This window comes from Toxorhynchites rutilus, chromosome 1, assembly GCF_029784135.1.
Source record: "Toxorhynchites rutilus septentrionalis strain SRP chromosome 1, ASM2978413v1, whole genome shotgun sequence".
Lineage (NCBI taxonomy): Eukaryota > Metazoa > Arthropoda > Insecta > Diptera > Culicidae > Toxorhynchites > Toxorhynchites rutilus.
In genome coordinates, this window is record NC_073744.1 from 158,773,759 (window position 1) to 158,786,813 (window position 13,055).

The window sequence follows — 13,055 nt, forward strand, 5'->3', positions numbered from 1 at the left end:
TGGAGAAAAAAAATCGAACTCAGTGTTCCAACTCATCAATATTCCTTTATTTGTCTCTTTTCATATAAAAATACTCATCGAGCATACCCAGCAAACATTAAATCATACAACCAACATATATACAGCAGCATATATCCCAAATTTTTGGTGGTATTTCATGCACCTAACTGGCATATACATACAAAAGTGGAGGCTATATACAAACATGACACATGCTCACAATTAGTTCGAATGCATAAATAATTTATATATGCACCTTATACGACTATAGTCACGCGAATATACGATCTACCGCAGATATAGATGAAACAGGCGAAACATCGCACGGTTATTTGCAAGGAAAGGAAAATGAAGTCTTCTTAATCAAGCAAACAAAACACCTAGTTTCGTTTACTGTAAATAACAGGAAATTCATAGGAACGATCTCAGTTGTCAGATAATGGCAACATATTTGTTCTGTAAAGAAATTCTGAATGTAGCTTTATATTATGTGATACTATTTATAAGCCAACTTGGTAGCCTTGTAAAGTCAAACAAACATGAACAACCTTTTTTTTTTTTTAAATATATATTTTTGTTAAGGCTTATATGGCGATTCAAATTCCGAATTTGCTAACGCAAGCATTTTATCGCTGGTTTTAACAGTCGCTTTCTTGCAAATGCTTAGTACTATTATAAGTTATAGGCAGTATCGATGCCTGTATATAATGTAAAAATGAAGCCTATACCACATAGAATGTCAGGGTTTTTATTATTCAATTATTTATGACATTAAAGTTCAGTAAATTTACATTTAAAAATGAAGTGTTCGGAATTTGAGACAAAACGGTAGTTTCAGTGGTGGTCGTATAAAAACAAGTGAGTTTGAATGAAGTTTCATGAAATGCCTGGAAGAGGTGCTCTCGGTTTGTTTCGTGTCTATGACAGTTCCGACACGGAAGGCGAAAAACTAATCAATTCAATTAGTATTTTGATTTAATTACTAATCCGATTATTTTCATTATCACCTTGAAGTTGCAAATGCAGAAATTTAGGTAATTATAACATAAAAAACAAGATTTCTTCTCTACGTTTATCGCGGTGTTGTGAATAGAGAAAACTAACTTTATGAGAAGCGTTTCAATGGTTTCTTATATTCATCTATTAGAAAACGCCAAGTAGTAGGACATTATCATGAAAAGTATGTTTGTACTCTACAGAAAATTTAATTCAAATGTGTATGTAGCTTATAGCTCAAAATACTGGTAATTGTTAATTTTCGAACGTTGTATGAATGCTGTATGGAACAACGTCAGTTATGCGTTCAAACTGCGATTATTCGAAAAGGTTTTTTTCCCCAAAATTGCTCAAATGTTTTCGAGCAACAAAATTTTGTTCGAATGTTGAGCATACGTATCACGTTGTGTAGAATGCATGACAAAAAGATTGATTTTGTCACTTACGTCACCTATACAAATATGGGCTGTATACCAGGACATTTTCTGTTATTAAAAACTTATATTCCTATCTGATAAATCCTAAAATATAAATTCTTAGAAATCCGGCATCTCTGGTCACGACTCGGTGAAACTCATCAAGCTCAAGCACAAGGGGTGGAAAGATCGGCTCCGCAAACAAAGTTTGGGATGTGTTGGGCGTGCCACAAATTGCCGAGCTAATGATGGTCGAGAATTTGACGGACGGTTGGGCTATTTCGTTTCGCATCATCTTTTGGAGTCAGAGTGCTTCGTAAATTTTTTTTTTTCGCTTCGTTCATTCTCCCGAGAGGTGGCATTCCCGGAATTCCCTTCCCTTTTTTTTTGGTTGAACAATCATGAGAAAATTTACCGAAAAATAATTACCAATCGGCATCGCGCGGACTCTCGACAACAGAAAGGTATTTCCGATTCTAGCGAAATTGTTGAGCTTCTCTTGAGGTTCTCCGGGTCTCCGGGTGGAATAATTGCTTCTCGGTCACAGTCGGTCGCGATCGAGGAAATGTGTTATTAACTGTTGTCAATTGAACCAGGGGGGACCAAGTGGATCGGAATCACGAATGGCACCTGCCTGCAATGCGCACTGTGCACAACGACGGTCGAAAGCGCGTCGTACATGATCAATTAAATGGCCTTGCGCGTTTCCCGCGGTCCCAGTAGGCCTGTGAATGTGACAATATTTACTGCCCGACGTTGGCACAACTGCAACCGTGTCCAGCGAACCGTAATTTGACAGCATTTGGTCGACGAGGGACACGTCAAATCTTGAACACCATAGAAAAACGGGCAAACCACATAGAGATAAGCATCGAGGTTCTCCGCGGTCAACAGCGGCCCAGATGTATATTACTGGGCCGGATGACCACATCGCTTGATTCGCGCAGCGAAACGCTGGGCGATACATTATAATAATGTTATTGTTATTATTATTATTATACGAAACTGGAGGGGGGTTTCCCCCCGCACTACTCGAGACAGTTGTAAGCGGAGGGAACAGCGAAAAAAAAGAGTTAAAAGTATTATAGCCCCATCGGCTAGTGGCCCGGACGGCGGCACCTTTCATCTTTGCTCAGATCTTTTCCGCTTCAGCTACTCCTTCTTCTACATATGCTCAAAAAACCGGCAGCTCTCCGCTCCCATTACACCTTGATGCCTTCCGGGAGCGCTCACTGAGCCATTTCATTTATGGCTTCTCTGACACTCGAGAAGCTTGAAAGGAGGAGGAAAAAACCAATCACGAAGCGCACAAGCATGCAAGACACGGGAAAAAAGGGGGAAGGAATGATTTATACCCGATCGCGCCGCTAATAGCCGATTTGGAATCGAATCTCGGACAGATTTTCGGATGCTCCGCATTCGAACAGCTGCTGTCGCCTGCGGTCGCACACACACGCACACATATTCACACACAGTGGGGATTACAATTTACTGAACAGCTTTTTTTTCTTGTTTTTTTTTCCCTTTTGCAGATCACATCACTCCGACCGGTGATCGACTCGGGATGCTCGAAGCAGGCACTGTTTCTCTTCTGTTCGTCGCTGTTTCCGCTCTGTTCGGCCAACGCTCCCCGGCCGGTGCAACCGTGCCGGTCGCTGTGCGAGCAGGTCCGCAAGGATTGCTTCAGCGACGCCATCTTCAGCAAACTGTGGCCCGCGTACCTGGACTGCAGGACGCTGCCCCAGCCGGAGAATCACGGGCTGTGTATGCAGGTGAGAAATTGATCCATTGGTATAGTCCCAAAGTGTGACCGAGCGTTGTAGTTTCATGTTCAGTGATGATATGATGCGAGATTCTCTCTTTTCGAGGATTTCACATGCTTCAAGGCATTTAAGCTCGTTTTCGTATCTTACTCTACAGTGTGTTCCAGGTACCGCTAAAGTGAAATGTCATTACATAAAAACAAAACAACCAAATGCAACCATCGATCCAGACACCTTCTGCTTTGATAACTTGACGCAAAACGTTTGTCCGTGAATCCGTCACAACTGACATGCACCATCGATGAGAGATTTGCTCCCAAATGTTTATCAAGTCCCTTCGCCATTTTCTTAGTTTAAACATATAACCACCATGAAGGAATCAAGTGGACCATTCTCCACCAGTGATAAAATCGGGAAAATTTTCTGCAACATGGCTTATGTCTGTACAAGTTGGAAGCATGGAGAAGAAAATGTTTCTTCAAACCTGCTCGATGTGATATCCTGTATGATGTTTACGCTAGCTTCTATGAAAAGGTTTACCTTTTCGAGTTACACCATCCCAAACCATGAGTTTCAATACGCTGTAAAGACGTTTTCGAGCAAGTTTGTTTCTCGTGATATCACCAAGAATTTTGGTATAAAGTCTGTTCCATTTAGAATATGATCGCACAAAATTTTACAATTTCTCCGTGGGGAAATAAAGTACAAAATCGGTTAAAATATATTTTTGTAGGGTTTTCATTAAGCTTCAAGGAAAAAATTAAGAGAAAATATTCTTTGGCTTTTCCGATGAACTTGATGATCAAATGAACGGCAAAATAAGCTTCGGAAGACACTTCTCCTTACGTTTAGCAAGGTAATATTTTTAAACTGGGATTTGCCCAAAGTCCATTTACATGCTATATCCGAGATACTTGATCAGAAAATGGTCCTTGCAAAGTTTTTGGCAACCAGATTCTGTATCAGCGTTCTGTTGAGATGTTTGCTGGCTTGGTGCAACCGAAATCGTTCTTACATACAGATTAACCAAACTGCACTGTGCACCGCAGTGAACCATTTCGTCTAATCGCAGTGAACCATAATCGATCCCAAGGTCCGGATCGTAACCTTCGATTATATATTCTTCTGCTACGTTTGGGTTGCTTTGCGCGATCTAAGAAAGTGAAGATAGACGTTTCCACCTGAAAATAAAATTTTACATTACAGATGTTTGCTTCTTTAGACCCTAGCTTGCTCTCATGTACTCGTTGTTTCTTGTATTATTGCCAAGGTCTTCTCTAAGAATCATCTACATAAAATTTTTTTAATTCACTAAGATTACGTTTCTAAAATATCATCGCACCAGCGCACTCTCAGCAAACATTTCCAAAAGAGGATACTCCCTATTTTTCCGAATTACAAAAAAAAAAATTCTCCTGTATGACACATCTAATGTGTCAAACACGTCCGTGCGATCAGTGCGCGAACAGATCCTAATGCCCTAATGATCCTAATGAATCAACCAATTCTTCACAATCCACTTCACTTCACAAACTAACTTTTCAGAACGAATTACCAGGAATGAATGGCATTCAGTTTTAGTACAAATCCCAGAAAATATTATAATGCGTATTCAGAATTGAAAGGAAAAACAGAACATTGATTCCACCGATCCATACAGCGCTCCAAACAGTTACTTCTTCAGCAGGTGATGGTTTTTCGTCCAGGAGATGCATTTAAGTGGAAATTGGCATTAATATCTCGACAGTTATTCTCTAGACAAAAACTCTCTTCGACAAAGTTGTTACATATGATAGAGCGCTCATTTTCATCTAACTTTTATATTTCAAATTCTATATACAAACTGTCTTCGAAAGACTTTTAGAACATATATTTTCGCATCATGTTTAGAAACCGTAGTTCGTCTGGAACATATTGATCTCGTTCAAGTTTTCATTATGAATCCTCATCATAATGCATGATTAGCAACATTGTCTTATTTTCACATCTTGACATGTCTACAGCCTAGGTTTGAAGCACGTGGTTGACGTCCAAATTGAACCCCTATTGAACGGACAGGAGCCAACATGCCGTGTTCCCTTTTGTATTTCCCTAAATTGAGTTCCCCGCTGACAGTTCTACTTGAGATTTTCCTAAGGACCTTATCGTCATTCATATCATCCTCCTAGTTTGAAGAGCGTCGAGCATGTCGTCTTTTGTATCTGGAAGTACGATTTGCGGTTAGCATTGATTTTCTACTATCATTTAAAAAAATGTCGCAAAATGACATTGAATGCTCGTCGAAACTTACGGTGAAGATGTTATTGGAAAATCGCAAGGTTCTGAATCGCCCAAAACAAAATTACAATGCTGATTTTGAAGAGAAAAAAAGAAGAGCAAGAAAACATCCGAAGAAGTTTGAGGAGAGTGCCTGCAATTTCATTTGGACGGGAATAATACTGAAACTCAACAGCGGATCGTGGATCAATTAAAGGTGACTCCAGAAGCTATCATTATACGTTTGGAAGTCTAGATCCAGAAATTCGGAAAATGCATTCTCCATGAGCTGAACGAAAGACAGCAGGAAAACCGAAAAATCACATGTGAAATGGTGCTAGCCAGATTTGGAAAAAAATTATGAAAAGTGGATTTATTTCGTGAATCCTAAGTACGGCCAATTGAATCTGGACGGACGACAATGCTCTGCGTTTGATGTGATCAGAAGGGTTTGATCTGCTATGAGAAGTTCTTTCACATGCGGCTTACTCACCACACTTGGCTCCTTCCGACTACCACCAATTTACAATAGATGGGACACGTACTTGCTGAGCAGCGCTTCAATTCTTACGGAAATGGAGATTTGAAGAATGGTTTGTTTATTGAGAGGAACAGTTCTTCTGGCGTAGAATACACAATTTGCTAGAGAGATGGTTAAAATGTATAGCGTTTCATTGTAAATATCGAGCAAATTTAATGATTTTTATTGCAATAAATGCATACTTGTACGCAGCGTTTGGTCGACTTCAATCAGTGGTAAAGTGCGACACACAAAAAGTACACCTGGTATATGGTAGCATCCCAACAATTCATTAAAAGTTCCCAGAACACATCAAACCAGCTCTACTCAAAGCGGTATTTAGGGCTTCGGTGAAAGAGAATGTCTTAATAATTGAGAAGTCATGAGGATTTATATCAGGTTAATACGGTTAATAATTTGATGATTATTGTGGATTGTTTGGGCAGAAGTTGATTGTGAGGTGGGGCCTTATCCAGAACCGAAGTCTCTTCTTCAAGATTGTTCTCAGGAATACTAACTAACCTCCTGACAATAATACCGAGTACTCAAAAGCGCGATATCAGACACTCCGTACATGTTTTTTTAGAGTCTGGAGACAGGAAAAAAAAATCATTAGAACGTTTATTAGGTAAGCACGGCAATTGTTCGTTGATATTGGTTGAATTTTTGGCCAGAAATTCGTTCGAATGCTCTTGTGGGATGGTGCCTTATATTGACGCAAAATCACAAGTTTTCTTTTTATAAATACCATGTGACCGTCTGAAAATAGTACCGAGCGCACATAATCGCAATTATCAAAGAAAACAGTAAACATTACCTTGAGTTTTTGTCAATCTCCTAAGTTATTCCTCCGGTTTTTGGCTCAGTTAAAAGTCTTGTTAACTGTTATTTGATTTGTATGTCGAACTCGTTAACCCATGTCTAATCACCAGCTATATTTGTTCGTAATTGACGAATCTACGTTAGATTCACAACCAGATGGCGCAGCGAATAAAATGATGATTTTGGTCTGAAATTCGTTTGAATTTTTTTGCAAAAATCAGAATTTTTCTTCAAATTTTCCGGTTTTAAGTATTCTTTCTAAGCTGGAAAGATTAGAAAATCATCATTCTACATTGTTTGATTCAGAACATATGAAGAGTGGCATGGTGTAAATGTTGTAATTTACATTTTTTGTACTAGGCAAACGTTGGGTGGAATATGTTGCACTTCAAATACTGTAGATCCTTCTCGTATCGGCCGAACGGAGTTCTCTGCATAATCTGGGACATCAACCAACTTAATGTGATATCGATTTCACCAAGATGATGTTTTTTCGCTCCGTCGATGGTAACACTGGTAATTCTTCGGGGTGATAATATTCGGCTACTCGTTCAGCCTGATCAAATGGTTTTTAGTGTCAAGATGTACAATTTACAAGAACGTGTATTTTTAGTGAAATCGTATTACTCGAGCAACAGGAGCCTTAATGAAACATTATCCTTTATAGTAAGAATTTCAACATTTCTCGTCGTCAATTAATTCCACTGGAGGTACGTGAAGGACCGATTCTCAGCATCTTACCGATATCCCGATGTGACAACTCCGGATTCACGAAATGAGTGCACAGGATTAATTCACGACGCTCTTTTTCGTTCGACGACATTTTTCCAAATTTACGAAAAATTGACAGTGAAGCATGGCCAACGTGATCTATACACTCTTATCTGATTATAAGTGAAAGCTGAAGATATAATTCCTAAAAATTAAATTTCTACAGCGTTTTTCCGTGATGCAATTTGATGTGACACACCCTTTTTGGAGGAACTTAAAGAAGAAATAACTCGGATTTTCAACAGCATCGAAGTAGTAATGATAGAGTAGTGCATGAAGAATTTTGTTCACCGTTCAAAACCCGTTATCGGAAAAAGGGGTGGTCACATCGAAAATGTCTAAAAATAAGCGTTTTTTTCGTTTTATCAAAAAAAAATCGGTTCACTTTTGTAGAAGTTATTAAAATTTGTTGTGTGAGCGTTTAATCTGAAAGACCCTGTATTATCGAACATACGAACAATTTCGAAGATAACCTATGACTTTGGTACAATCGCGTGTTGAATCCATTGTAAATACACAAAAATCTAATTTTCTCACCATATACTGGCGACATTTAATGGTTGAAATGAACTTAAATGGAAATCAATAAAAATAATCATGAGCGAATTTCGCTTTCGAGCGCGTAGAAATACAAACATCACTTTTGTAGTTCTGAACTCTAATGTAGGTGTCGCATGAGCTGATTCAGCTTCGCGTAGATTCGTCAATTGACTCGTTATAAAATAGAACTAGTGTTCAACTAGTAGAGCGACATTGCGTAAACAATCGTATAAAATGATATCAAACAATTTGCGAGACCCGTTTTTTTGTGGCGGTCTCTTTCAAACTTAAATGGTGTCATCAACTTCTCCGCTTCATCGATGTTAATTGTAGAACGGCCTTTCACGAAGAATAAATCCATTGTACACTGTTATTATTTTTTCACCTTTCACAATCATATTTATTACCATTACTTCCTTTCAATGAAATGAAATGAAAACAGACTTTCTTGTATTACCCTAATTCACGGCTATAAAAGTATTCTGCAAGCAATGAAAGAATCTTGAACTCTTGAATCTTGACATTGTGTTTAATAGCGGTTTCTCATAAGTATATCGAAAAATGGATTTCTCCTGAAGATGCCTTCAGTAATAGATGAAGAAGATGTAGAAAAACTTAATTTGAGCATTCGAAGAATAAATGAAAATGCCTTTTGAATAGTAATCTTAATAGTTTATACTTTAGATTGATCCTTTGGATATATGTTTTTTGATAAAGCCGATGTTCCGCAGGCCGCCTGTAACATTTTCAGCAATTCGGCACATTAAATTAAGTTTGTTCTATAAAACTCGAGCTAAATTCCTGGTTTAATATTTCTATCAACTGTGAAATAAACATCAATTTCCAGTGCTTTTTTGGCAGAATGTATGTTAAAAATAGAATGCATAAAGTAAGAGATTCTCCACGAATTACCTTCGTATTACTTCAGTCCAAAATAATTGCTTGGAAGAAAGGACCCAATTGCAGCATTTTAAATGTCCAAATTCCCACCGGACATAATTCCATCGCCACTTAATGACACATTTCACTTCCCAGCCGGCATCATTGTGACCGACAGCATCCTTCACGATCACAAACCTTCCACAGACTCTGTGCGATCGCCGAAATTAGCTTTCTTTTATCAGCACAAAATAATTATGATTTTGGGTGCAGTAATTAATTTTGGATTTTCCCTGCCCACTCCGGTTCCAATTTCCTGTGCGTCCACTGCTACCGCCGTGGTTCGGTTTTATTTTTGCGGTGTTCCACGGCTGTGGCCACGCCGTTCCGTCCGCGTCCGCCGAGAGAGAAAGGCGGCACTCGGACTCACAAAGCGCCAATGCACGATAAACCGTAGTATAAATTATTTTATCAACGGCGGAGCGCGTTTTTAAGACGCTTCGTTTCTTCCTGCTCGCGCGGCGCGGATGTTAAGAGCATTTGGTCGACTTTCACGCGTGCGCTTGAACATATGAGTGTGCAGCAGCAGCAGATGGACACTCGGTTCAGCACCACTAATCATCAGACATGAAACTACAATTAGCGTGAAAGATGCATGAATCCGATACACACTTTGTAGTCGGGGAAATAATCACACAAACATACAATGAGTACAATTTAATGACCATAATTTTTTCTTCTCTCCTGTCTCTCTCATCCAGGTTCCCCCGGAAGCATCGGGTAGTGTCGAGAAAAATTTCACCAGCTCGGTGGCCGCCCCCGTTAAACCCTGGTCCATTTTCAACTTGCCGCTGTTGCACCAGAATCTGCATCAGAATCCCATCATCGAGCCGGGTGCAACGAGACCATCGACGCGCCACACGCAGCACTCGATCCCGCCGCCACCGATCACCTGCCCCTCGAATTACACCCTCGAGTACGATCAGTGCGTTCCCAAGTGCGGTGCTACCGTCGACGCCATGTACACTGGGCGCCAGAAGGAAATCGTCGAGTTCTGGACGCTGATACTCTCGGCTGGCTGTTTCATCTTCACGCTCATGTCTCTGGTAACCTTCTGGACCAAAACAACCAAGTTCGAGTACCCGGACCGGCCGATTCTCTTCATGACGCTCTGCTACAATCTGATGGGCCTGTGCTACCTCGAGCGAACCATTCTGCACAACCCTCGTAAGGAGCTGATTGACTTGTTGGAATTTCGCATGGAATGCACAATCACCTCCCAGTGTCTGGCGTATTACATCATCAAAAACTACCTGCTAATAAGTGCCACCACGTGGTGGCTTATTTTTGGCATCTGTTGGTACCTTAGCACCGCCAAACAATGGTCCTGCGAAGCCTTGGAGAAGAAATCCGGCCTATTTCACGTGATGGCTTGGGTCGTTCCGTTTGCTTCACCAATAAGTGCGCTGCTTCGAGGAAACATACAAAAGTATGAGCTAACCAACTTTTGCACCGCCAAGGGATTCACCGAAATTCCCGCCCTCATCTTACTCCTGGCAGGGGCAATCCTCGTCTTCCTCGCACTGGTAGCACTGAAACGACTCAAGTCCACCTGGAACCAGAGCGAAACGCTCTCGAAGGTGTTCAGCCGGGTCCTATTGTTCGCTATCATCTACCTAATCCCGGCCCTATCGGCCGTCATTTGTACCTTTTTCGAACGGATCGAAAACCCAATCGAACCCTGCCAGCCGAATACCGTGTGTCAAGCGCCCAGCAAGTTCTCTCTGCTCCCGACGCTCCTCAAACTAATCCTCACATTGGTCGGAGGCGCAACCACCGGAATCTGGCTATGGTCCAAACACACCAGTGATTTGAACAAAAAATCCTCGCTGGTGGGTTCAACCTCCGCCAATGGTTCACTCAAATCCGTTCCCCTGCTCAAGGTAGACTGCCCACCGGTTGGCGGTAGTCCCTACCGGCTGGGGTCCACCCCGTCTAGCGCGGGCCATCACCACCACCATAACCACAACAGCTCCAGTGCCAGCGCCAAGAAGTACTCCTACAACCAGGCATACAGCCACCGGCATTCATCCGCCGCGTCCGGGTACATTCCGGTGCGGATACATAGGAGCCTTCGGGCGTCTTCCGGTTCGAGGGCATCTTCCTCGATTATAACGAGGATTTGAGGCGCGTCAGTGCTTAAAATGCCAAAAGCTTTAATGAGTGTTGTTCAGTTCGTAGCAGAAGTAGACAAACACACACCCACACACGCGCACCAGTGGAATAGCAAACACTTTTTTTCTGTGATATAAGATGTAAATTTGTTTTGAAGTAATGAATGGTTGTATACTCGTGTTCAAACTTTAGTGTAAATAGTGAGCAGCATCGAATGTGTATTTATTTACTGTGTAAATGACTAAATTAATAGGTTAGGCATGTAAAGATGTGTAGATACGTATTAGCGTTTTTTACGCGAAGATTTATTTTTTATACGAAAATATAATAACGACTTTAGTAATTCGGTTTACGATAGCTTGTTAAAGATACGATAAAGCAAACAAGTATGACTGATTTGTGAACAAATGAAGCCGAATGTGCTTCCTAATTTTGTATATTTATTATGGAAAGTTTCATGAAATAATAACAATAATAAAGATAATGTTAAAAATAATCAGGAAACAGATTGGAGTTAATAAATATCACAATCATTATTATTGTGTCGTTTTGTGTACAATAATCATTCGATAACTGAAACTGGTTTAACTGGACTGCTTTTTAACTGACGTCATTTTCGGTTTGAAGATTTGCTGTGAGAAGCATTCGAATGAAATATGAGATGTTATAAAAATTCACATTATTTTCGCATAATAAAAACATTAACTAACTTACAGGAACATAATTTCCCCAAATTATATATCATACCTGTTGTCGCACTCAATGCGAAACTTCTCGTGGAAACCTTTTGTTTATCCAATTTCACGATCAATGCGAATCAAACAATTCACTGAAGCTCCCCTCGATTTTATTTGAAGTTTTACATGCCGGTCCAGTTAAAAAGCATATTGACATATTGATTTAAATTGCAAGTCCAGTGGTGAGATCAACGAGGATCGATCGTCTTTTCGGCGAAGGAGTATTCATCTTATTCCACTGTTCAGTTGGACCGTACAGCAGGACAGTTGATATGATACTTTCATTGCTGTGTGTACTTCCAAGGTGGTCAATGAAAGGCTCTGAGTTGTGAACTCACGATCGTGCGCTAGTAAAACTACATACAGACAAGTTGACTAAGAATGTAACCTGGCTAAGGGAAAAAAAGTTTCAATATTTTCGAAAGCATGAATCATTGTTCGATAAATCAACTTAACCCTACATTAGTTATCGGAGCACATCTGAATTGTTTTATTTTGTATAATCCCCAAGGAAACAGTGGGAAGCTGATAGTTATGCTGACGATTCCCAAAAATACACAATGTTTTATTATTGGAAGGTCTCTGAAAATTGTTACTGATAATATTGACGATTCCTACTCCGAAGAAAGAGATAAGTTTACCGGAGTCCGGAGTCAAAAAGCTATAGAACATTGGGCCTGATTCTCCTGCGCGAATGGAATGTGACAGCAATGAACTCCTCAAAGTCACATGACCCAAGTCACCGTATCGCCGAAGGCGATTGCCCTGACGTGAGAGGTTCATTTTGGAGTAAAATACTCAATGATTGGCAAATGGTGCAGTGTTCATTGAAATATATGTCAAAGCTTGTGTTTTTTGCAAAGGCTCTATGCATTCAATGAATTTATGAATATATATTTTTTTGATTTTAAAAATTTTCATTCTTTGTTACAAATATCGACTGGAAATAAAGTTCGTTCATCTTTATGAATGTTTTCCTCTTATTATAATTGATGAAAAATAATATCACTGGGATAAGAAGATAAAAAAATATATTTTCAAATCTTTGCATAGCAATTTGCAAAATTTGCAAAATTTGCATTTGAGTTTTGCATAGTCCCTTTGCATTAATATGAGTGTATGTTATTTCAATTGTTTTCATTTCGTATCCGTGCTTTGATTCCGCATTCGTGTTGTGGTG

At 39.9% G+C, this 13,055-nt stretch overlaps 1 protein-coding gene across 1 annotated transcript in view; it reads left to right on the forward strand.

Annotated features, from left to right (window-relative positions):
* Nucleotides 1–11,605, forward strand: part of LOC129762714 (frizzled-3) — a 39,713-nt gene extending 28,108 nt beyond the window's left edge. The window contains exons 2-3 of the mRNA XM_055761221.1: nt 2,945–3,184; nt 9,725–11,605. Of these exons, the coding sequence (XP_055617196.1) occupies nt 2,945–3,184; nt 9,725–11,149 (1,665 nt within the window). The 3' untranslated portion in view covers nt 11,150–11,605. The remainder of the gene's footprint in view (nt 1–2,944; nt 3,185–9,724) is intronic.
* The last annotated feature ends 1,450 nt before the right edge of the window (nt 11,606–13,055 follow it).